The 26,780-nt window shown below is 34.3% G+C and overlaps 1 protein-coding gene and 1 non-coding gene across 5 annotated transcripts in view; one reads left to right on the plus strand and one right to left on the minus strand.

The window, feature by feature from the left end:
- Positions 1 to 26,780, plus strand: part of Atp7a (ATPase copper transporting alpha) — a 148,070-nt gene that overhangs the window by 82,731 nt on the left and 38,559 nt on the right. For all 4 annotated transcript variants that reach the window (XM_058584912.1, XM_046462140.2, XM_058584911.1 and 1 more), the window contains 3 exons: positions 2,175 to 2,316; positions 19,713 to 20,202; positions 20,710 to 21,441. In XM_058584912.1, coding sequence (XP_058440895.1) covers positions 2,197 to 2,316; positions 19,713 to 20,202; positions 20,710 to 21,441 — 1,342 coding nt within the window. In that variant the 5' untranslated portion in view covers positions 2,175 to 2,196. The remainder of the gene's footprint in view (positions 1 to 2,174; positions 2,317 to 19,712; positions 20,203 to 20,709; positions 21,442 to 26,780) is intronic.
- LOC124105095 (small nucleolar RNA U13) lies at positions 18,815 to 18,918 on the minus strand. The gene has a single exon (XR_006855628.1). It is a non-coding gene; the product is annotated as a small nucleolar RNA U13 (small nucleolar RNA).

Below are 26,780 nucleotides of genomic sequence, written 5' to 3' on the forward strand. Positions count from 1 at the left end.
TGTTTTACCATTTGGAATGAAAGGTACAAAAGGTTATATATTGAAAATTCTTTTTTCTCAACCTTATCCCCTAACAATTTAATGCCTCTCACCAGAGAAAATCACTGTTTCCATGGGATATATCAGGTTGATTTATATGAAATTGCCAATATTTGAGTATTTTTGACATGCAGCCATGATAAGTTAATGTGGTTCAACCTAATATCAGTGAAAAACTGAATCCTAACTTCATGGAGTTTTCATTCTATTGGGAAGTGTATTTGATAATTTTTGCCATGTAATACATTACTCCTAATTTTACTGATTTAACATCAGAGACATTTATTATCTTATAGTTTCTATGGGCCAGGAATTTGGGAGCAGCTTAGCTGAATGGTTCTGTTTCAAGGTCTTTCATGAAATTGTAGTCAATATATTGATTGGGGCTATAGTCATCTAAAGGCTTAATTTAGGTCTGAAGGAGCAGGAGGTTTTTTTGTGTCGTTATTGTTGTTCTTTGTTTGTTTGGAGATTGGACCCAGGGTACTTTACAATTAAGCTACGTCCCTAGAACTTTTTACTATTTTAAAATTTTGAGACAGGGTCTCACTAAGTTGCCCAGGCTGTCCTAAACTTGTGATCCTCCTGCCTCAGCCTCTTTTCATACCTGAAATTACAGGTGTGTGCCATCTTGCCTGGCTGAAGGAGCAGTTTCTAAGACCATTCTCTCTTGTCTGGAGTTCTCAGGTTTTTCCCGGTCATTGAAATAAGGCCTCAGTTCCTTACCATATGAACTTCCCAATAAAAAGCTGCTTGCATGTCCTCATACATGCAAATGGCTTTCCCTGAATTGGGTGATTCAAGAGAGAAGGCCAGGAGGAATCCTCCTCAATGCATTTTATGACCTAATCTTGTAAATCACACATTGGCACTTTTATCATAGTCTGTTCACTAGAAGCAGGTTGCTAAGTTCAGGGCACACAAAGTGTGCATGCAAAGTCGTGGAGGAAGGAGTGACAAAGAATTTATTAGTTTTTTTTCTTGGTACAGGGGATTTAACCTAGGGGTGCTTTACCACTGCCCCAGCCCTTTTTATTTTCTATTTTGAGGCAGGGTCTCACTAAGTTGTTGAAGGCCTCCCCAAATTGCTGAGGTTGGCCTCAAACTTGCTGAGTTGCTGGATTATAGGCATGTGCCACTGCACCTGGCTTACTAACATTTTTTCAAACTACCACAGGAAGACAGACAATAAACAGAGTAAATAAGCAAATTATGGAATATATTAGAAGGTGGTAAGTTCTATGAGAAAAATAAAAAATAAAGCAGAGGTAAGGAGAATCAAGTTATGTATGTGTGGAAAGAATGTAGGTTGCAATTTTAATAAAGTGGTCAACATAGGGTTCAATAAGAAGGTTAGATTAGCTAGGTGGGATTCTTCATGACTCAGAAGGCTGTAGCAGGAAGATAGTAAGTTCAAGGCCAGCTTCAGCAATTTAGGGAGGCCCTAGCAGTTTAGGAAGACTCTGTCTCAAACTTAAAAAAAAAAGGGGCTGGGGATGTGGCTCAGTGGTAAAGTATCCCTGAGTTCAATCCCCAGTTCCAAAAAAAAAAAAAAGGGGGGGAAAGAAAGAAGTTTAGGTTAGATTAGATCAAAGACACTTGAAGGAGATAAGGAAGTTAGCTAAGCAGATATCTAAGAGAAAATCTGAAACTAAGGGAATAAGGTGGTAGTCATCCAGGTATGACAACAACTATGACTGACACAAGAGAAAGGTTTGGCAAGTGGTAGGAGAAGAGGTCAGAGAGGTTAATTTGAGGTTGCCAAGAATTGGAACTCATGTAGGAACTTATTTGCCATTTTAAGGACTTCTGACATTTTTTGATTAGCTTTTCATTCTGTCCACTTCCAATATTAAATGAGATTGTGTGTGGAAAAATGTTTAGAAATCAGGAAAGCAATCTATAAAGGCTAGTTACTTTTATTTGAATATCGTGCATTTTTGTTTTTAGTTAACTTGGCCATAGAAATAGTATTCCATTGTCTTATTGGAGGCAACGAAAATATTTACCTAAGAAAGTAGAAAAGAATGTTGACTATGTTTTATTACTGACAGATTTTCAATTGGGGACATGGGAGAAAAATTGAGCAAAGATTATTTCCATAATTGAAATTATGAGTTTCTTATTTTCAACAGGAATGTAAAGAAGAAATCAAAAATGGATCCAAGTATGGGTGTGAATTCTGTTACCATCTCTATTGAAGGAATGACATGCAATTCCTGTGTTTGGACCATTGAACAGCAGATTGGAAAAGTGAATGGTGTACATCACATTAAAGTAAGTTACTCTTGCTGGGTGTGGTGGCGTACATATGCCTGTAATCCCAGAAACTCCAGAGGCTGAGGTAGGAGGATTACAAGTTCAAGGCCAGCCTCAGCAATTTGGCAAGACCTTGTCTCAAAATTAAAAATAAAAAGGGCTGGGGGTATTGCTCAGTGGTAAAGTACTCCTGGGTTTAATCCCCAGTGCCAAAATAATAATATTATTATTATTAAAAAGTAAGTTACTCTTGCTGGGTGTGATGGCACATACCTGTAATCCCAGAAACTAAGGAGGCTAAGGAAGGAGAATCAAATTTTTTAAAATATATATTTTTAGTTGTAGTTGGACACAATATCTTTATTTATTTTTATGTGGTGCTGAGAATTGAACCCAGTGCCCCATACGTGCGAGGCGGGCACTCTACCAATGAGCTACAGCACCAGCCCAGAGAATCAAATTTTTTAAAAAGGCAGGGAATATAGCTCAGTGGTAGAACATTCCTGGATTCAATCCCCAGTACTGCAAATGAAAAAAAAAATTACTGTTTAAAATGAATGAAGTAAAATAAATGCAATTGACTATAATCGTGTTAGGAAATTACTTCTAACACTGGGATAGAAGCAGACACACACACTGACATTTGGCAATAAAGACTACTACACTTCTAACACCGAAGCCAAATAAGTATTGTTAATTCCATTAATTCCTCATTAAAAAGAAAAAGGAGAAGCTAAGTGTGGTGGCAAGAGCTCCTTGGGAGGCTGAGGACATCAGAGGCTGAGGCAGGAGAATTGCTTGAGTCCAGGAGTTCCAGACCATCCTGTGCAACATAGAGAGAGCCCATTTCAAAGTAAAAACAAACCAAAAATGAAGGAAGAAAAAGAAAAATTTTAAAAACGTTGGAACATGGAATCTTAGCATTACTGTGGTTATATATTTATAGATTTATATTTTATAAGTATATAAATATTTACATACTTATACTTTTTATTACTCTTAATGTCATACTGAACTAAAATATATGTTTTCATAGTATGGCTTAGGGGGTTTTCTTTCTCTCTTTATTCTTCTTTTTGGTGCTGAGGATTAAGCCTAGGGTCTTGTACATGCTAGGCAAGCAGCACTCTGTCACCGAGCTATCTTCAGCTCCTTTTTTCTTTTAATCTTTTATATGGTGACAGTGATTTTTTTGCAATTAAAATCGATAGGAAAATGTCTAGAAAATGACTGGTATACCTTATATGGTGTGCCCAAGGAAGAATACATTGCTATTTTACATTTTGAGCATCAAGAACATTCTAAGTGTACTATGGTTTGAAGACACAGTTTAGGTTATAAAAGAACTTTCTGAAGACTGCATGAGTTGCCTGTGATTATCTTTTTAAAAAATATTTATTTATTTTTAGTTGTAGTTGGATGCAATGCCTTTATTTATTTATTTTTTTATGTGGTGCTGAGTATTGAACCCAGGGCCTCACACATGCTAGGCGAGTGCTCTACCACTGAGCCACAAACCCAGCCTGCCTGTGATTGATTATCTTGAGTATCTTCTTTTGAGCTGGGAGTGGTGGCTCACTCCTGTAATCCCAGTGACTCTGGAGGCTGAGGTACTTCAAGGCCAGTTTTAGCAATTTATCAAGGCCCTAAGCAACTTAGAGAGACCCTGTCTCAAAATTAAAAATAGAAAGGGCTGGGGATGTGGCTCAATGGTTAAGCAGTCCTGGGTTCAATCCCCAGTACAAAAACAAACAAACAAACATCTTTTTAATTTTTTATGTACATGAAAATTATATAAAATTCAACTTTGTCAGTAAGTAAAGTTTTATTAGAATGTAACTATACTCATTTGTCTGTGTATGTGTTGTTTATGGCTGCTTTGTCACTACAGCAACAGTTGAATATTTGTGAATAAGATTCTATGTGATACTTTCATTGCTTTATACTGCTGCTTGCCACACTATAAAGCAAAGAGATCTTTGCTATAGCATTTATTTTTATTACAAGTGTATATCATGTTAAAAAAGAAATTAAAAGAGAAATATAGACTTTTATTTTATTCATTTTTTTGGTGTATATTAGTTATTGAAGGACAAAATATTTTATTTATTTATCTTTATGTGGTGCTGAGGATCGAACCCAGTACCTCACATGTGTGAGACAAGCACTCTACCCCTGAGCCATAACCTCAGCCCCACTAGCCCCTTTATATATTTTATTTAGAGACAAAGTCTCACTGAGTTGCTTAGGGCCTTGCCAAGTTGCTGAGGCTGGCTTTGAACTCGAGATCCTCCTGCCTTAGCCTCCCAAGCCACTGGGATTACTGGTGTGTGCCATTGCGCCCAGCTGGTAATACCATTTTAACACATTTCTTGCTATAATTTATTTTAGAATCTTACTTAATAATAATAATACAAGCATCTTTATATGGATATTCTAATTTTATACAACTTACATGAAATATTAATATAAATCTTATAAAGAAATAAGAGCCCAGTGTGGTGGTGCATGCCTGTAATTCCAGTGACTTGGGAGGCTGAGGCAAGAGAATCAGAAGTTTGAGGCCAATTTGGGCAACTTAGCAAGACCTGTCTCAAAAAATACAAAGGACTGAAGATGTAGTTCAGTGGGAGATTGTCATTGGGTTCAATCCCCAGTACCACATACATACAAGCAGCAAAATGGTTTGGTGGCATCTCCTAAACAGAAGAACCCAAAGTGCTAGCAACAATCATCAAAACTGTGTGATACTGGCCAAGGGACAGATACATAAATTAATGGAACTGAATAGGGTGTGCAGAAATAAGATGATTATTTCTTGAGGCAGGTTCTCATTCTGTTGGCCAGAGTAGCCTTGAACTCATGGCTTTTCTGCCTCAGTCTCCCAGCCACTGCTGAGATTACAGGCTTACACCACCATGCCCAGCTGAATGTACAGAAGTAAACCAATAAACATGGTCAATTGATATTCAACAGAATTACAAAGGCGATTCAGTGAAGGAAGAATAAACTTTTTAAGAAATAGTGCTGGAAAAACTGAACATCTATATTCATAAACAAAATTAACCACTTATGCCCAACCATATGTACAAGTTAATTCGATTAGGAAAAAGTTTTTTTCACCTTTGATGAGGTAAAGAAAAGTTGTTTCTATGGCTGAGCTAACTAAATACAAAAATCTGCTTTATAATAAGTGTTAAAGTCACTTATGTTATGATTCCTTAACTTTTTCTTTTATTTTTTTTCCAAAATTGTCTTGGCTATTTTAGTTTCTTTTCCTTTCCATATAAATTTTAGAATCAGTTTATAAGTTTCTACACAAATGTCTGCTGGAATTTTTATTGGGATTTTGTTCATCCTATAGTTTCATTTGGATAGAGTTAACATCTTAACAATATGGAATTTTCCAGTCTATGCATATGGTTTAATTTCCATTTATTTAGATATTCTTTGATTTCTTTTATCAGGGATCTGTAGTTTTCTATGTAATTCATGTACTTATTTTGTTAGATTTATATTTAAGTATTGTATGTTTTTGAATGCTATTGTAAATGGTATTGTTTCTTAAATTTCAATTTCAAATTGAGTTGTTCATGATGAGCTTATAGAAGAAGTTCAATAATTTTTGTATGTTGAGTTTGTATCTTGCAACCTTGCTAAACTGACTTGTTAAATCTATTAGTCTTTTTGTAGATTCATTGGAATTTTCTACATAGGCAATTGTATCATGGATTTTGAATTTTGTCAAGTGCTTTTTCTGAATTTAGATAGGATCATGTATTTTTTTAGTTGTTAATATGACACATTACATTCATTTTTAAATGTTGAAACAGTCATGCTTTTCTAGGATAAGCCTCATTTGATTAAAGAATACATACTTTTTTTGGAGGGGGGAGGTACCAGGGATTGAACTCAAGGGCACTCGACCACTGAGCCACATCCCTAGCCCTATTTTGTATTTTATATAGTGACAGGGTCTCACTGAGTTGCTTAGCTCCTTGCCTTTGCTGAGGCTGGCTTTGAACTTGTGATCCTCCTGCCTCAGCCTCCCAAGCCGCAGGGATTACAGGGGTGTACACAGCTGTGCCTGGCTTGGAATAATACTTACTTTTTGTTTAATATCTTTATATTTATTTATTTATTTCTCTTTTTTTATAATTTTAATATTTATTTTTTAGTATTTGGCGGACACAACATCTTTGTTTGTATGTGGTGCTGAGGATCGAACCCGGGCCGCACGCATGCCAGGCGAGCGCGCTACCGCTTGAGCCACATCCCCAGCCCCCGTATTTATTTATTTCTATGTGTTGCTGAGGATCGAACCCAGGGCTTCACGTGTGCAAGGCAAGCATTCTACCACTAAGCCACAACCCCAGCCCATAATACTTACTTTTAATGAAACATTTCAAACATACACCAAAGTGGAGAGGCTAGTACAAGAAACCTCCCTATACCCATCACCTAGGAGAATACTTGCTATTCATTTGCATGAGAATCTCAGCAGCTGAATTTGTTAAGGTGTTTTTCTGATGCTTCTAAGAGTTTGTTGTTAAGAGGTAGAGATCCCTGGCTAGTGGTTTGGAATTACCTAGTGTATCTCCACACTAGTTACTTGCCATTCCAAGGATTTTTGCTGCCCTCCCCCTTTCCCTTATCACTCTTTGAGATTCTCAGTATTGATAGTAGTATAGTTAGCTTAAGCACTCTTTCTCATACTTCATGAAGTTTGATTTGCACCCATTCTCCCCCATTTCTCTCTAACTTGCATCTAAGGGCCCAAAGAAGTTAACAATATCTCTTTCTTGCTAAAATTTTGAGGATTGTTACTATAATAACAATAATGGATAGAAAGTTTTTTCTTAAATATTAGGCTACAAATTGCTTAGTATTGAACATGTTTATTTTCTTTTTTTTTTTTTAAAGATATATATATATTTTAGAGAGAGAATTTTTAATATTTATTTTTTAGTTTTTGGCGGACACAACATCTTTGTACGTGGTGCTGAGGATTGAACCCAGGCCGCACGCATGCCAGGCGAGCGCGCTACTGCTTGAGCCACATCCTCAGCCCCGAACATGTTTATTTTCACTGCCAGGGCTTAATGAGTCAATCCCCAGATGTGCCGTTTTAGTGTTCATTTGTACTTATCATTTTAATATTTGGGTTTTTATCATCTTTAAGTCATCTTTATATTGATGGTGGATCTGTTTGCTGGAATTTCCTATAATTTTGTATAATGATGGTGAAAGTAAATACCATTTTGGAATTTGATCAGATTGCTTCAGAGAATGGTTTTCCTGTGACAAGTTGAGATCCTCATGCAAAGATATATTTTTTGCCATGGTACCCAGAGCAGATGTTAATATTCTAAAGGGAGCTTTCTTTCAATGAACATCAGATTTAGTGCAAGATTTAAAATTAGGAATCCAATGGATTCTTTCTAATTATTAGAAGCTCATTGTATTTTTTTTAAGAGAGAGAGAGAGAGAATTTTTTAAAATTTATTTTTTAGTTTTTGGTGGACACAACGTCTTTATTTTTATGTGGTGCTGAGGATTGAACCCAGTGCCCTGCACATGCCAGGTGAACACCCACTTGAGCCACATCCCCAGCCCGCTCATTGTATTTTTAAGTGTATGCATCATACTGTGACTAGAACATTTTGTGTATATCCAAATCAGGTATTTATGGGAGCTCTGATTTTATAATTATCATTAATCTAAACATTAATTTTTACCTATTCAATTTCAAAGTGGTTGTGGCTTCTCAATGAAATACAGGATTCATACTTTCTTGTCTCTATAATATTCTTGTCTAACTTCTCATAAGTTCTTGAGTAGATTGACTTCAGTTTGCCTTGTTTTCATTACAAAAAATCAACTAATTGGCACATCATGATTCTTTATGAAGATTGATACATTTGCTTAGTTTGAGAGTTATGTAAAATGTGATACTAACTAATATATGGGCAGCTATTTGGGGGAAAAGCAGTATTTCTTACTTGTTGACTATATACTCTGATTAGTTAACACTGTATTGATGTTTGTGGTTAGAAAAGCTTTATTTAGAGGAGTGGGAGGGAAAAGGAGGGGGCAGGGGATTAGCAAGGATGGTGGAATGTGATGGACATCATTATCCAAAGTACATGTATAAAGACTTGAACTGGGTGTCAACATACTTTATATATAAACAGATATGAAAAATTGTGGTATATATGTGTAATAAGAATTGTAATGCATTCCACTGTCATGTATTAAAAAAATAAAATCAATAAAACTTTAAAAAGTCTAAAAACTTTGAAAAACTAAAAAACAAAAAAAAAGAAGAAAAGCTTTATTTACATAGTATAATATGCCTTCTCCTAAGTTTTCTGTCTCTGAGGCATCCATGTGAATACTTGAATATGAATTTTCCATTTTCACATGCTCCAAAAGTAGATTTTAATTTGTATTCACTCTCTACCTTGGCATAACTCCAATGTTAGAGGCTCCTGCATTACTTTTGTTCCTCTACAGTCCAAACGAGGCTACAGTTGCCTTTAATTTTCTTTGGAGAGAGAGCCAAGTTGGAAAAGATGGGAGGTTACAGGTACTTATTTATTTTTTTTACTGTTCTGCAGTTTTCTCAAATGAGTTTATAATATTCAAATTTATAAAAACATTTGTAACATTTTTCACTAATCATAACTGTGCAAAAATTAGTTAAATATCTTACAGTTTGTTGATTAGGAAAGAGGATAACAAAAGGAGCTCTGCAAACTTCAGTCTTAAGACTTTAAAAATGAGTTGTTTAATTTCAGTGAGTAATGTATATGACATATGTATTTGATTTATCCTCAAATGAAACCAATTAAACCTCCTCCACTTGATTTAAGGTGGGGCTGGTACTGGAGGCCGGAAGAGAGGCTGAAGCTTACTAATTATATAGTAGTGTTTGTGCTAATTGTAGTAAAACTATTTTAACCATCTGGAAGCTAGTTCACATAATTGTTCTTCAAGTGATTTGGTACTTACTCTCCACAGACAAATAATGTATTTTCTGAAATCCCCAACTCCATGACTGGCAAACTATTTGGGGTGATTATTTGTTTGTGCTGACATGTTCATATATAACTATAAGGCTAGATTCCATTTTGATATTTGCAAGTACATTGTTATTTCCCAAAACAGCCTACTTGCACCCCACTCATATCTAAGAATACTATTGCCACTGCATCTTCCCAGAATTCACCACTGCCTAAAAAGATCTGTTTAAGGTCAGACAAATGCAATTGAATTTTGATTCAATTGTAAAGGAAGAATAGCAGTGAGGTAATGTGAAAGCAGTCTGTGTTACCAGTAATGATTTACACAAATCCCAGTGACAGATACTCAAGCCTATACTTTCCAGGGCACATTCACAATTTGATTGCTAAACATACGAAGAAAGATACTTCTGTTTTTTTCAGCTCTTCCTGCCCTCCATCTGTCAAAAACCCTTTTAAAATAGGATATATTTTTGACTGTTCTTTTTTTCTTCCTTTAGAAAATATTTTACTAAGTGTTAAGTCTTCTAAGCCCAGGGACAGATTTATTGTGAAGTTAGTGAAGCTTATGTTTCAGAGCCTCTCCTTTGCATTGACCTCCTTCTACAACCCTGGAAGGAGTTTTAGCAATGTGTTCATATGGTCACATGTTTTTGTACTATTTATAAAAGTAAAATATTTTAACCACAGTCTTTAAAAAACCCTGTTCATTTCCACTTTAATCCCTCTTAGAGCTTCCCCTTTGTGTTGGAGTGGCCATGAGTATTTTGGGGATCTCAGAGGAGGTTAAGTTGGAGATATTTTTAGTTTGGGGTTAGTGAACTCTTTAGCTAGGTGTGAGTCTTGGTTACTTCTGTATATGGTGAAGATTTTTGCTAGGAATTCTGGTATAGGAATGACTTCCAAAACCCCCATCATCGGAGGCACCAACAGAGTTGTGACATGAAGGTATAGGGCTCAGTGTAAAACTGGTAAATTAATGCTATCAACGGAAAGACTACATAAGATTAGAAACTGCATTAGTAAGCTTGAAATGCCCTGAAATCTTATAGTTATATAGGAAAGAAACTCAGTAGTTATCCCAAATTTGAGAATAGCTCTAAAAACTTAACAGTTTTTGTGAATAGTGATGAATTTTAATGTTGAAAGGAAATTTTCTAAACTATTGCTAATCAAAAACATTTTAGAGATGGGGATGTAGTTCTTGGGTAAAGTTTCCCATCCCCAGTGCTGCAGAGCAAACAAAAACAACATTCTATTTAGAGGAAAGACCGAATTATCTGTCTTCTCTGTACAGAAAATGTTTTTATCAAGTCATTGTCAAAGGAAGCATGAAACAATGTACAGCCAGATGTGTAGGAAAAAAAGAGGTGTATCAGACATTATTAATAAAAATGTTTTTTTATGGATGTTTATGATATTATGATTTAACAAATTTGTAGTGTGATTTTTATTATATATTCAGTATACTTACTTTTATATAGAATATTATTTATAATCCTATATGGTTATTTTATTTGGATATAAAATAAATATTTTATAAAGTTATTTATTGTTATTTGAGTTTTAGAGGCCATAAAATGTGGATTTGCCTCTTTCTAGGCACCATAGAGCAAATTGTCCTTGTCCAAATATAATTTATATTCAGAAAGTAGGTCAGCAGGGGCTGGGGATGTGGCTCAAGTGGTAGCGCGCTCGCCTGGCATGCGTGCGGCCCGGGTTCGATCCTCAGCACCACATACAAACAAAGATGTTGTGTCCACCGAAAACTAAAAATAAATATTAAGATTCTCTCTCTCTTAAAAAAAAAAAAAGAAAGTAGGTCAACATGATGATACATAAACATTACCCACTTTTTAAAGAATATTAAGGTTTAAAATTTCTGTCATAATTTTCAAAGTTACAATTAAAATTATGTGCAGTCAATTTAGAAACCAGATTTCAGGATAGCAGTGTTTTAACTAAATCGGAGCTCTTGGTAAGCTGGGCACAGTGGCGCATGCCTGTAATAAAGCACTCTAGGTTCAATTTCTAGTATCCCAAGCCCCCCAAAAGGAGCTCTTGGGGGCTGGGGTTGTGGCTCAGTGGTGGAGCACTTGCCTAGCATGTGTGAGGTCCTGGGTTCCATCCTCAGCACTGCATATAAATACATAAAATAAAGGTCCATCTACAACTAAAAAAAATATTTAAAAACAAAGTTCATGGTAGTGTTTGGATTGAAGTAATACAATTGTGATTATTCAATCAAGTATGATTGTTTTATTGAAAAATGCAACAGTGGAAAAGATTAAAGTTTTAACAATTCAAGGAGCATGAATAGTCAAGAAGTCTCTTTTTTTTTCCCTTTAAAAATGTGTTCTGTTTAGTTATACATGACAGCAAAGTATATTTTGACATATTTATACAAACATGGAGTATATCATTCTAATTAGGATCCCAGTCTTGTGATTGTACAGGATGTGGAGATTCACTGTGGTATATTCATATATGTACTTAGGAAAGTTATGTCAGATTCTTTCCACTGTCTTTCTTATTCCTGTCCCTCCTCCCTTCCCTTTATTCCTTTGTGTCTAGTCCACTGAATTAGACGTCTCTAATTTTTGAATGAACAGAAAGAATATGATTAATTTCTCTTTGCAGGTTTATCATGTGAATACACTTTGGGAATTGTATCTTAAATTATACATTAAATGAATATAATAGTCTTGTTTTTCCTGCCAATGTTAAGAGTAGACTTTAAAGGGATTAAACTGAAGTTTAATTTAATCACCCCAGCAGTCTGTTCAAAGGAAAAATAAAATGGGCAGATAATGTGAAGTTCTTTCTCTGGGATCGTTTGGCCTTTGTGAAGTAAAAATGTAAAAACAAATTTAATTAGATATAAGTACTGAATGATTCCAAAGGTTAATGTCTTATTAACAAATTACTTTGTCCCTGAAACTTATAACGCTAACTTTTTGAGTGCTTTTAACATTTACTCCGATAAACACTGGTACCTGTTCTCTTTATATAGACTATCTTTTATAAAAATGACCACCTAGACAGGCTCAGTGGTGCATGCTTATAATCACAGTGACTCAGGAGGCTGAGGCAGGAGGATCACAAGGTCAAGGCAAGCTTCAGAAAATTAGTGAGACCCTGTCTCAAAACAAAAATTTTAAAAAGGCTGGGGGTGTAGCTCAGTGGTAGAGTGTCCCTGGGTTCAATACTTAGGACTACAGAAAAAAATGACTATCTAAGGGAAAAGAATGGCTTTGACCAAATTATATTGTTGTATTGTGGACATAAAATGAATCCCACTTTATGTATAATTATCATGCACCAATAAAATATGGAAAAATGACTACCTAGATGCTGTCAGTACTAAATTTATTCTATGAATCAATAAATACATTCCTAGCTCCCCTTAAAATTAACTAATTTTTTATTATTGTAAAAGTAACACATGCATAGATTAAAATCCTACTCCCATAGGAAACAAGTTATCCTATATATGTGTGTATTCTTCCAGAAAGACAATAAATATAAAATTATGTATATATGTATATCTACCAAATATATGTGTGTGTGTGTGTGTATATATATATATATATATATATATATATATATATATATATACTTTATAAAAATTGAAGCATACTGTACATATCATTCTGCACCTTGCTTTTTTCACTTAGTAAATACATTTTAGATATTGTTCCATATCAATATATAAAGAACCCATCTGATATTTTTATTTGTTTGAGATTTTTAAAATTTTCTATAGCAAATGATAGTGTATTCAACATTTTGTTCTTCAGATTAATGTTCTTTTACTTACTCTATATTAGGGTAATATAGGCATTTTGATTATTATAAAGTAGCAGATAATAATCACACATCCATTAAAATGTAGAATCAGCTTTTCACAAAGGCTTAGGCTTCTGCACTCTATTCCAAATATCAAAGAAATGTCAAATAAATCCAAGATAAAACCTAGCAGTGGAGAAATGGTGTGAAGGGGACTTTCACTATTTCCTTTTTATACTGTTGTATTTAATTTTTTATAATGAATAATCATATATTGTATAATTTCTGAAGCAAATGAAAATGTATTAAAAGTGAAAATTGAAAAGCACTCAATTTACAGGAAGCCTAGTTTATGAAAAACAATGTTACAACTTAAAAACTAAAATGTATACATCTCTCATCTTCAAACATTCGATTTTCTTGAAATTTTAGATCAATGTTGAACTATTGTCTTAGTTTCTAACAATTGTCTTTTGCCAATTCATAAAATGATTTCATAATTTTAAGGCTAACCTTTACTTATATTGGTCAAAAGGATAATTTTATCTTTTGGTGCTGAGGCTTGAACCCATGGCCTCACATATGCTAAGCATGAACTCTTTATCAATGAACTGCAGCTCTGGTACCCCCCCAAAATGTTAATAGAGCTGAATGGCATCCTCTTATGATATTTTAATTTTAGTATACTATATTGAAGCACCAAAGCAGAGTGTTACTCTATTAATGTACATGTATTCTTTTTCAATAAACAATAATGTAATTTGTATTGTAACCATATATATATATATATATATATATATATATATATATATATATATATATATATATATATATATATATATAATAGGACTCTTATTTATTGTAATTAGTTTTTACTTGATTCAAAAATACATGAGTGATATAAACATATTAGAAATTCAGGATAATGGTTGAATCACTTCACTTTTCTGACTTCAATTTCTGTATGTGTAAAATGGCAGAATCTTTCCAACCATAAAAAACTTTGATCACCTCTGTGTTGAATCATTAGATGAACATGAAAGAAAGTGGGCTTCAAATCTTCTGAGATTCCTACACTGAGTAGCTTGTTAACCTGATATATAAATTGGTTCCTAGAAGATAAAAAGAAATTTTACTGTGCTAAAACATTAGCCAAGAACCTTTCCCAAAATGACTTAAAAATGGGGAAATATTAAAATGTCCTGATTTTCAATTTTGCTAAAAACCCAAATTAATTTGTTCTCTAAGTAATTTTTAATTTACATTAGCATGGGAGAAGCAAAGAAATATAGAGGGGAATAATAAACTGAAGTAAAATTTGGTTCAAACGCTAGAAATATTTAATGCTATTCAGGTTTATTTTTTATTTGTAAAACATACATTGTTCAAATCACAGGCACATGATTTTAGTTTTTCAAGAAATTGGACATCATTGTGATTTACCAGCCTATATTCTCAGAAATTTTTACCTTTAGGTCTAAGATCTATTTTGTTTTGGATAGTTTGTTTTCTTGCTTTTTCATATTGTTTGTATGTCTACTCATCTATTTTGAATAAAATTTTAAATGTATTAAAAAAGAAGAAATTGGCCATCATCTAACCTAATCATTTATAGATTGAAAGAGCATGGATTTTGGAGTTACTTATGTTTGCATTTGAATCCTAGCTGTTTCATTTTCTTGCTGGGTTTTCTGGGCAGTTTCTTCAGTTTCCTAGCTTTTTATACATACAGAATTGGATTGCCATTGTCTTAGTCTCTTTACTTGCTATAACAAAATAGAATAAACTGGGTGGCTTATAAACAATAAAAATTTATTTCTTATAATTCTAAAATCCATGCAACAGCAAATTCACTATCTGGCAAGGGCTGACTTCTGGTCCTTAAAGGTGTCTTCTTCCTGTATCTTCATATGGTAGAACCATCTATGTGAGCTCTCTGGTACCTCTTTGATAATTCATCCTAATTATGAGGGCTCTGCTTCATGACCTCCTCACCTCCCAAAACCCCTCCTGGGGGGTTAGGGTTTCAACATGAATTTTGTGGGACACATTCAGACTGGCACCTTTCATTATCAAATGAGGAAGAATGCAAAAGAGAATAATGTACTAATGACAAAACCCAAGAAGAGATATTAACAACAGTTTTTAGCTTTTATAGAATGTTAGAGCTTAAAAGGAATATTGGCCAGTCTGTCAGGAAGTAGAAGCCCTCAGAAGTAGGGTTGATTTGTCCAAGCTTTTAGCTTTCATATTGCCTAAGAATATAAGATGCAGCCTTTATGTATTATGCAAATTATGCAGAAATTGTATTCAAAAAGTATACTGTGCCTGAATTTCACCTTTGACATTTCAGGAGACACAGAACACCACAAACATTAAAATAATGGATCCTTTACAACTTCTGTCAGCACCCTCTCTACTGTTATAAAGCTATAAATGCTACAGATTATACAGAATTTGGTTTATTTTCTTTTTCCCTCTCCCACTACTGTCTTTACCCAAATACTGAAAAGTCCTTCATCTTAAGTACCTCCTAAGTTCATAGTTGTATGCTGTTGTTTACTTTCCAGAGGAACTAATAGGAACTAATGGGAAATAGTTTCTCTGAAAATAAAAATAATAGTATTGGTTTCTAATGAAGGATTCTGAGAAAAAGAAACTTTTGAAACTCTGAAACAATGTGAGGACTTGGAGGAGGCTAGCACAGGGCCAGGCACTATAATAGGCATTCAAATATTTGTTGACAAGATAAATGCCATTTAGCTTCCTGCTCAAGGATTTGGCACCCCAAACTGTATTGTAAAATTATCAGCTACTATGAAAATTTCTTCTTAAAACGAAATAAGATTCACTTTACTTTGAAAACTTAAGTTTGAAAAGTTTTTTTGATATTAATATTCAGAGGGAAAGTTAAGTGCTATTACCCTAAAGGGGAACATTGAGTATAGATGGCCAGCTGAAAGAAGTAGGAAGTTAATAACTAAGGAAGTGTGTTCCCCTTCTGCAGCATAAATAGCACAGGGTAATATAACCTTTTGGTATAGTATATTATACATAGTCTCATTATATCTTTTATGAATAAAATATGGGCTAAGGCAATACAAAGTATAGCAAATCATCCAGTGGTGAAATTATTTTTGCTCTTAAAATCAGACAAATTTCTCATTGTGTATGTTAGTAAAATGACATTGTTAAGGGGAGAATTTAGCTCAAAACCAGTCTTGATACCAGACATAATATATTCAAACCTAAAGGGAAAATAATTCTTTACATTGTCACTTTATCAGAAAAAATGTAGTAGTACCTAAAATAGTGCTGTCCAAGAATGTTCCATACTGATGGTAATGTTCTTCATATGCTCTATCAAATATGGCAGCCACTAGCTACATTGAGTCATGTTGACCATTGAACACTTAGGATGTGGCTGGTGCAGCTGAGGAACTGAATTTTTCATTTTTTTGTTTTGTTTTCAAAAATTATCATCCAATAGTATTAACTTTTTTGGTATAGAGTTCTTTGAATTTTTTTAGTTTTGTGAATGTAATACATGTATAGATTCATACCACCAGGATAGCACAGTCTCATCACCCCTAAAAACTCTGTTGTGATACTTGGCCCCCACCCTTAGCCCCTGAAAACCACTGATCCAACTTCCCCTTTAGTTATCATGTCTACATTATTGAATGTCACTTTCTTCTTTTTTTTCCATGTTGCAGGGATGGAACCCAAGGCCTTGCATTTGCTAGGTAAACATTCTACCACTGAGCTATACCCCCAGTCATAAAGTCTTTTTTTTTTCTTTTGCATGGATGAGATGGAACCAAGGGTCTCACATGCCACATCCCCAGCACCCCTAGTCATTTTTTTAAAATAAGAAAATCATTGATCTCAGAGGAGTGAGATTAAAGTTTAAAAGAGGATCTCTTTGAAAACACAGAGACACAGAAGCTTCCATGTGATAGTGATTGTCATAATATTGCACATAATATTGTATCTTTTTCAAATCTGTGTCTCAACTATATGTGGTTTACTGTTCTGAATTTTCTCATGGAAAATTACATAATGTAATCCAAATCCAATATAAATTATTTTCCCAGTTCTGTTTTGGATCATTTGTGATAGTGATCTCTTCTATAACAAGAACAAGCTAACCAACTAGAATTATCTGAGTGATAGAAACTTTCCATGCCATAAGCAATTTCAATTTTCATCAAATACATAGTCATTGGTTATCAAGCTAAAGGAAGAAATAAAGAATGAAGTCCATGAAAATAAGTGAAAATTTTAATTATATAATTATTGTAGAGAGTTTAATATGATATTTCCCACTCTGAATTATATTTAGCTTTATTTTGAGTTGTTTTTGTTGTGTGAAACAAAGCTTTCACTCTAAATTAATAAAAATAATAATACCTATATTTTAGATACTTTTTGAACATGAATATTGTACTGCTATCTCAAAATCGATAGGTCTAGAACTATATTCATTACCTCTCCTTTTTCTCTACTTTTACCTCTTTACTTCTTCTTTTTTTCTTCCTCTCTTTCTAATATTATTTAATGGCATTACCATCTATCCACTGGCCCAAGCCAGGAATTTATGAATCATCCTAGTCATTCCTTACCCTCTACATCTGATTAGTTAGGCCCTGCTGTACTAAATGTATCTTGGAACTGCCTCTGTTCTCTTTACTCCAGTGTGCATGTTGTAATTCAGAATCTATTGCACCACTGTTGTAATTGTAGTAGCCTCCTCTTTGATCTTCCTTCCTCCTTTATTACTCCACCCCACCTTGTCATATTCCATACAGCCTCTGAAATGACTCTTCTCTGTAGTGCAAATCTAATCATGTCATTTTCCTGCTTAACTTATCCATGCCTCCCCACTTACTAAAAGATAAATTACAAAACAATATTGTTATGTGAGACCCCATAATGGAGCAGTTGTCTATTTCCCCAGCTTCTCATCTCTCACTACTCTTGTGCTTCCAGTTGTCTACATTTCCTTGCCTCATACATCCTTGCTGATTCCTGTTTGTCCTTTAATGCTCAGATATTATCTTCCCTCACCTCTGTTCCTAGGGATGAATGAGTGTCCATTTTTTCTAGAGTCTCTATGCCAGTATTGCTCCTTATGATTATGCCATGTTCACTTTGTATCCTGAGAATCCCATTTCCAGGCACCTACAATAAGTTCTTGATAATAATTAGTGGCTTACTTTTATATAACTTGTTGCTGCTACAAAGAATTTTCCTATCTATTTACTTATATGATCACTATAAAAAAAAACCCTATAAGAACACAGGGCATATTTTCTCATTTTTTAGATGGTGGAACTAATAGAGGGTGGTTGGCTAATAAGTAGTAGAGAATTATAGTTGGAATTAAAATATTCTCTTAACCCAGTATTTGTGAATGTGTGTGTTCATCATAAATCTTTGTAATATGTTAGCCAAAGAGATGCAGTCATGACAGTAGTTAAATTATATGCTGTAACTGAGCTTTAAGAATACAACCATTGGGGGATGGGGTTGTAGCTCAGTGGTAGAGCGCTTGCCTAGCATGTGTGAGGCACTGGATTTGATCCTCAGCACTATATAAAAAACAAATAAAGGAATTATGTCCATCTACAACTAAAAATATTTTAACTAATACAACCATTGTTTTATAATCTAATCAGGCAAAACACCAAAAGTTCCTTTTTCTGTCAGAAAATGTGCTAGTGTCATAACAAGGATTGAGTGAGGCATATCTTACACTTAAATGTGAAAACCCAATCATCATGTTTATGAACCATAAAAGAATCAATAAAAGTGTTCTGGTTTTGAACAAAATTAATACTATGCTGTAGTGACTTAAGAGTAATAGGAGTATATGCTACAAAAACCTATAAATATTACCTTCACTCATAAACTGGCAGGTTAGTGTCTTTTCTTGCCAACAGTTATCTTAATTGAACATTTTATATGAGCAAAATTCATGTTATCTTTTTATTTTCTATAGCTAATCCTGCTTCCCATATAACCTTTTGAATTAGTAGACTGTGAAGTATTGGAATAGTCATGAAAGGAGATGGTAGGAAAGAGTAGTTTGTGCTGTGTTGTGAAATTCTAGGGTGTATTTGTCCATGTACATATTTCAGATAGTTGACTGGTACCATAGTCACGTAGGCTTTACCTTTCTTTTAAATAGACAAGACATTTTGTGTTCCTTTCCAATGAGAATAGTATAATGAAAAATAATAAATTATTTATTATTATTTACTCCAATTAGATTGAGTTATTTTATTCTTCTTGAATGTGATAATAATTATTGACATTTTTAAGATCCTCTGTCATGTGAGCCAGACACTGGGGCACATGCTTATAGTCCCAGCAACTTGGGAGGCTAAGGCAGAAGGATCACAAGTTCAAGGTCAGCCTCAGCAACTTAGCAAACCCCTGTCTCAAAACAAAAAATAAAATAAATAAGTAAAAAGGGCTGGGGATGTGAATCTATGGTTGAGTGCCCCTGGGTTCAATCTCTAGAACCAAATAAATAAATAAAACCCAATGTCCTATCACTTAATTAAACTGACTTCTGAAATTTCCTTCCAAAAGGTTTCACTGGAAGAGAAAAATGCGACGATTATTTATGACCCTAAACTGCAGACTCCAAAGACCCTACAGGAAGCTATCGATGACATGGGCTTTGATGCTATTCTCCATAATCCTAACCCTCTTCCAGTTTTAACCGATACTGTGTTTTTGACTGTTACTGCTTCACTGGCTCCACCATGGGACCATATCCAAAGCACATTGCTCAAGACCAAGGGTGTGACAGACATTAAAATTTCCCCTCAGCAAAGAACTGCAGTAGTGACAATCATTCCTTCTATAGTGAATGCCAATCAGATAATAGAGCTGGTTCCAGACCTCAGTTTAGATATTGGAACTGTAGAGAAAAAAACAGGAACTTATGAAGACCACAGTATGGCTCCAGCAGGGGAAGTCATGTTGAAGATGAAAGTGGAAGGAATGACCTGCCATTCATGCACTAGCACTATTGAAGGAAAAATTGGGAAACTGCAAGGTATTCAGCGAATTAAAGGTAATAGTACCAATATGATTTTGCTTGTTTTATAAAGCTTAGTTTTCGGGTTTGATCTTTTAACTTTTTGCTTTCTTCCCAAGCATGGGTTTTGAATCCATGGGACTAGAATGCTTACCACTTCGTTGAAGTTTGAGGCATAGCATATTCCCAGCATTAATGTCAGTAAAGTTAATAATTATAATTAAAGGTTATGAGAGTTTTGAACTTTAGTTTGGCAGAAAGGGCAGCGGGGGTAGCGATTCCTGGAGTTCAGGGTTCTTACCACAACATGCCTGGGGGACTCTTTAATATATTTCTATGCAGGTTTATAGAAACGTAGAGACCATAGCAACAGTGATGATATCTTTTATTTCTTTCCACTTCATGTCAATCACATTTTATGAAAAGAACAAAGTTATTTTAAGAACAGATGTTGAGAAGAATGGGAGAGGAATAATTATTGATTCTGAAGGGGTGCAGGAATAACTGACTTAAATAATATTCATGTTTCTTTTTATTAACTAGTTTCCCTAGACAACCAAGAAGCCACTGTTGTTTACCAACCTCATCTTATCACAGTAGAGGAAATAAAGAAGCAGATCGAAGCTGCAGGCTTTCCAGCATACATCAAAAAACAGCCCAAGTACCTTAAATTGGGAGCTATTGATGTAGAACGTCTAAAGAACACACCAGTGAAATCTCCAGAAGGATCACAGCAAAGAAGTCCATCATCATCATATACCAATGATACAACAGCCACTTTCATCATAGATGGCATGCATTGTAAATCATGTGTGTCAAATATTGAAAGTGCTTTATCTACACTCCAATATGTAAACAGCATAGTAGTTTCTTTAGAGAATAGGTCTGCTGTTGTAAAGTACAATGTAAGCTCAGTCACTCCAGAAATGCTGAGAAAAGCAATAGAAGCTGTTTCACCAGGGCAATATAGAGTTAGGATTGCAAGTGAAGTTGAGAGTACCTCCACCTCTCCCTCAAGCTCATCTCTTCAAAAGATGCCTTTGAACATAGTTAGCCAGCCTCTGACTCAAGAAACTGTGATACACATTGATGGTATGACTTGTAATTCTTGTGTACAGTCTATTGAAGGTGTAATATCAAAAAAGGCAGGTGTAAAATCCATACGAGTCTCCCTTGCAAATAGCAATGGAACTGTTGAGTATGACCCTCTACTAACCTCTCCAGAAACCTTGAGAGAAGCAATAGAAGACATGGGATTTGATGCCGCCCTATCAGGTAACTATCACTTTTTCTTTGACTTCCCTAATGTTCTTTTATTTTTATTTTGCCACTTCATTTGGCTTTGAGCAATGAGAAATGATTTATAGGCACTGAAATTCCACTTTTTACTAACAAGTCCTAGGGAGGTAGCCAGCAGCACATACAAAGATGCCTAAGGATGTTTGAATAATTATTTATAGTATTTGAAAAACTATAAACAATAAGTAAATCATGGTATAACCATGTGATGAAATGCTGTGAAGCCATAAAAAATGATGGTATTAAAGATAAGTAATACTATAGGAAAATGTCTGAGCTATTTTGCTAAATGAAAAAAAAAGCTAAAATTCCACATGTGTACTGCAATCAAAATTATAAATAAATGTATATGAATTCATTTCTGTAATGAATAAAAATGAATAAAATTCCGCAGGACATGGACCAAAATTTTAATAGTGGTTATCTTTTATTTATTTATTTAACGAGCATCATACATAGTAGCTGGGTTCATCCCAATAAAATCATACATGCATGGAATCTGACCTGCTATATTTCAGTCCCTGTTCCCACCAAATTGTGGTTTTCTTTGATTGGTAGGATAAGAATGACTTTTTTTTGTTGTTGTTTTCATTGTGCTTTCCTGTGTATTATACATTTTTTTACATCAATGATGTATGTATGTATTTATATAATGGGGGAGCCAAATGTTATTTTAAAAAGAAATGGTAGAAATAAATAATAAGATTTAAACTGTGACTTTAAATTTAGACATCCAAATTAAACTGATTCCAGACCTGTTTCAAATTTTTCATATTTCCTGATAGCTCTTACTTTTTAACTGGAAACAAAAACGTATATCCAGTGGAATTTGCCTATGTGAACTTGTTGTTTTGAACCAGAATTGAACCTGGCCTTGAATTAAACTAAAGAATTGACTTAATGAAATTTCTTGCCTTAATGACTAAAACAAATACAAATGTTTTCCAGACAATGTCATTAACCTTTGCTATTCTGATTAGAATGAAAGATATCAAATAGTAATAATCCCTTTTTATGCTCACTCAGACTGAAGCAAAGCTTTTAGTAAACACATGCCTAGATTATTATGGTACATAAGTGTCAGTGGGAGAGGACCCTGAGGAATAAAAAGCATTCTTAATTTTCATATTGATGACAAATGGTAGAAATTATATAATTCTCACATTTAGAAGTTGACATGTACATAGTGAATATCCCTAATCTGAAAATCCAGAATTCAAAATGCTCCAGAAAATCAAAATGCTGCAAAATTCATAACTTTTAAAAAAATTAATAGTTGTAAATGGACAGCATGCCTTTATTTGTTTAGTTTTTTTATGTAGTGCTAAGGATCGAACCCCATGCCTCACAAATGCTAGGCAAGTGCTTTGCCACTGAGCTATAGCCCCAGCCCCCAAATTCAAAACTTTTTGAGTGCCAACATGATGCCATTAAGTGGAAAATTCCACACTTCACCACATGTGATGGGTTGCTGTCTAAACATAGGCAGACCAAAAATATTTTTTAAAATTATTTTCAAGATTTGCAGATAAGATGTATACAAAACACAAATGAATTTCATGTTTTGATTTGGGTCCCATCCCCTATATATTTCATTGCATTTAAGCAAATGTTCAAGAATCCAAAACACTTCTGACCTCAAGCATTTATTTTTGTTGTTGTTTTTTTTTTAGTTGTAAATGACAGTAGAATGTATTTTGATATAATGTACATATATGGAGTATAATGTATCCTAATTAGGATCTCATTCTTGTGGTTAAACATGATGTGCAGTTACACTGGTCATGTGTCCATATATTGAGCATAGGAAAGTTATGTCTGATTTATTCTACTGTCTTTCTTATTCCCATCCTCCCTTCCGTTCATTCCCCTTTGTCTAATCCAATGAACCTCTGTTCTTCCCTCTCCCCTTATTGTGTATTAGCATCTACATATCAGAGAGAACATTGGCTTTTGGTTTTTGGAGATTGGCTTATTTCAATTAGTATGATATCCTCCAATTCTGTCCATTTACCAGCAAATGCCATAATTTCATTCTTCTTTATGGCTGAGTAATATTCCATTGTGTATATATACCACATTTTCTTTATCCATTCATCTGTTGAATGACCCTAAGCATTTCTGACAAGGGCTACTCAACCTGTAGTTCATATAATACCATAAAATTCACCCTTTGAAAGTACAAACTTAATTTGCTGTTAGTATATGCACAGTTTTGCAGGTATCACCATTATATAATTTAGTACATTTTTGTCATCCCCCAAAGAAATCCTATACCCATTAGCACTCCCCATTTTTCCTTCCCCCCAGCCCTTAGTGACCACTGTTCTTTGGGATCACTATTATATTAACATATTAATAACACATATTAATTATTCAGATTTGTGAGATTCACTGATGTTTTTATACATGCATATGTCATACACTGATCACGTCCATCTACCCTTCTTCTGCCCTCTCTCCCACTTCCCCCATCTCATATAAATGGGATCATATAATAGTTGTCCTTTTGTGTGTCTGGAATGTTTTACTTTGCATAATGTTTTCAAGGTGCATCCATATTGTAGGATATATCAGAACTTCATAATATTCCACTGTATGGATATATACCACATTTATTTCTTCATTCATCAGTTAATAGAAATTTGAGTTGTTTCTACTGTTAGCTATTATGAATAATGTAACTGTGCTCTAAAAATGTGACACATAATTCCTTATTAGAAAAAGTTAAAGAGCCTTCAGTACCAAAAGACTGAAAAACATTTAGGGAATCTATAATTGCAAAAGGGAATAATTATGAAACTGGAAAGAAAATTTAAATTGGATAGAAATATTGGAAGTGAGACTATATCAGGTAGCCATAAAAATGACTAAAATTAGTTTTAGCAAAATTTAATTTTATCTGTTACCATTTACAGTGTTTTTATTTTTACTACTTACGGTTTTGAAAAACTTTCAAAATGACAGAATTTGCAATTATGTTGATTTGCATTTCAGTAATTCATAATGTTGGATTTTTTTCAGAGTTTCTATAAAATCAAAATACTTTGGCATATATTTGGTATTATTTTGTTGATGATGAATACCACCTAAATAAGTTTCGTTTATATCAGTATCATTAAAACAAGTTGCTTATATTATAATATTCATTTGTGTCTTACACATAGGAACCCAAATATAATTAATTTATATCACATATGATATAAAACTGAAGTATTTTTCACATTCAGATCTGGTATTTGTCATTACATTAAGCAAGGGCCCCATAAACTTTCAGACTAGCCCCAAAAAGGAAATTTTTCCTATTTACTTGAGTCTAAATTTTTGCAACTTGAAGTGTGGTTCACAGATTAGCAACATCAGCATCACTTGGCAGGGTGTTAGAAATACAGACTTTCTAGCCCACTGCTGACTTATTGAACCCAACTCTACATTTTAATGAGCTCTCCAGGTAATTCTTATGTACATTAAGGTTTGAGAACACTGGTCTAAATAATGTGCTCTGTTGACCTCTATGAATAAAATGAATTGAATTTATATTAGCCTTATTTACACAAAGTCCAGAATCTTCATTTAATCCAATAAAAATATATTAGCCAGGCACGGTGGCGCACACCTATAATCCAGCAGCTCGGGCGGCTAAGGCAGGAGGATCATGAGTTCAAAGCCAGCCTCAGCAAAAAGCAAGGTGCTAAGCAACTCAGTGAGACCCTGTCTTTGAATAAAATACAAAAAAGGGCTGGGGATGTGGCTCAGTGGTCTAGTGCCCCTGAGTTCAACCCCTGGTACCCAAAATAATAATATTAAATAATATAATTTAAATAGCCACCATTTTATGATATCTTGTATAACAAATGAGAGCAGAGCTGCAACTTCCCAGTTTCCTTAGGTGTTTTCAAAGATGGACTTGAGCAACAGAATTTCTTTTTTTTCTTTCTTTTTTTGGTGATGCTTTTCCTCAAACCTGGGGTCTGACACATGCTAATAAGCAAGTGCTCTATTACTGAGCTAGACCCCTAGCCCAATAGGAGAAATTTTGATCAGACTAGTAATTGGAATTCAAGAGTACTTGTTCAGTCCCTGATACCATATAGAGATCCAGCTAGTCCAGCTAGTTACAAGCTCAGTAACTTTTAACATTTTTTAAAATTTCAACCTATTACTGTCAAGGGCCCTATGAATTAATTATTCAAAAAATAATTATCAGAAACTGGTTATATGGCCCGCATCTGTTAGGGCTCATAAAAATACGTTAATGGATATGATAGGTTAAAATGAAACAAAACCCTGGCACAATGAATGTTACTCTAAAACAATTAGAGCTGCAACAACAGTGACCCATGTTATTTGGATTAAAGGTTGATATCAAATGACTTTAACCTGTGGTTCTGCTAGACATCAATCAGAGTTCAAGATTCTGCCAGAATTGTGGCTAACCATTTTAATTTTCTGAGTATCAGTGTCAGAGCTAATCCTCTACTCAGAGTCTGCCCCTGTGACTTGTACTCTGATGAAGGGATCAACGCCTTTTGCTTCTGTGTCCTGCATGGGTCATAAATGTTAAAGGAGGTTGTGAGAAAAATGGGAGACACCTTTTATCACAATCATCAATATTGTCATTCTAGTAAAGTAAAAAGACATGCAATATGTGAAGTCTTCATTAACCAATTAAAGAACACAGAATACTCTTAAGTTTCTTCCTTTTATAACTTTTATGTTTTCAGTACTGAGGATTGAACTCAGGGGTGCTTTACCACTAAGCTACATCCTTAGCCCCTTTTTATTTGGAGACAGGTTCTTGCTGTGTTGCCGAAGCTGGCCTTGAATTTGTGATCCTCCCACGTCAGCCTTTTGAATCACTGGGATTACAGTCATGTGCCACTGCACCAGGCTGTAATTTTTTTTGAATAATTTCAAACTTACAAGAAAATTGTAAGAACAGTACAAAGAAATCCTGTTTATCAATTTCATATATATCCCCAGTTGTTCATATTTCATTACCTATGTTTTCTCATTCTCTGATATACATTTATGTATATACACACATACATATGTGAATATTATTTTGTGTGTGAACTATTTGAGAGTAAATTGCAAACATGATGTTTATCATTGTTTTCAGCCATTTTTAGATTATGTATTTGTTACATTACACGGAGCCCCTTCCACTTTTGAGTATTGGATTGTAAATCCTTCAGATTTTTTTAATCATTTCTAATTATTGCCTCAAGTATAGGAAAAACAACTTTCCTTTTAATTTATTTAAGCATAAGAAGTGTTGTAGAAAAGCTAATTGCAAGCCAGCCAGGGGCTGG

The sequence above is a fragment of the Marmota monax genome, unplaced genomic scaffold (assembly GCF_021218885.2).
Source record: "Marmota monax isolate L192 unplaced genomic scaffold, Marmota_monax_Labrador192_F-V1.1 WCK01_AAM20220418_F8-fsc00192, whole genome shotgun sequence".
Classification (NCBI taxonomy): Eukaryota; Metazoa; Chordata; class Mammalia; order Rodentia; family Sciuridae; genus Marmota; species Marmota monax.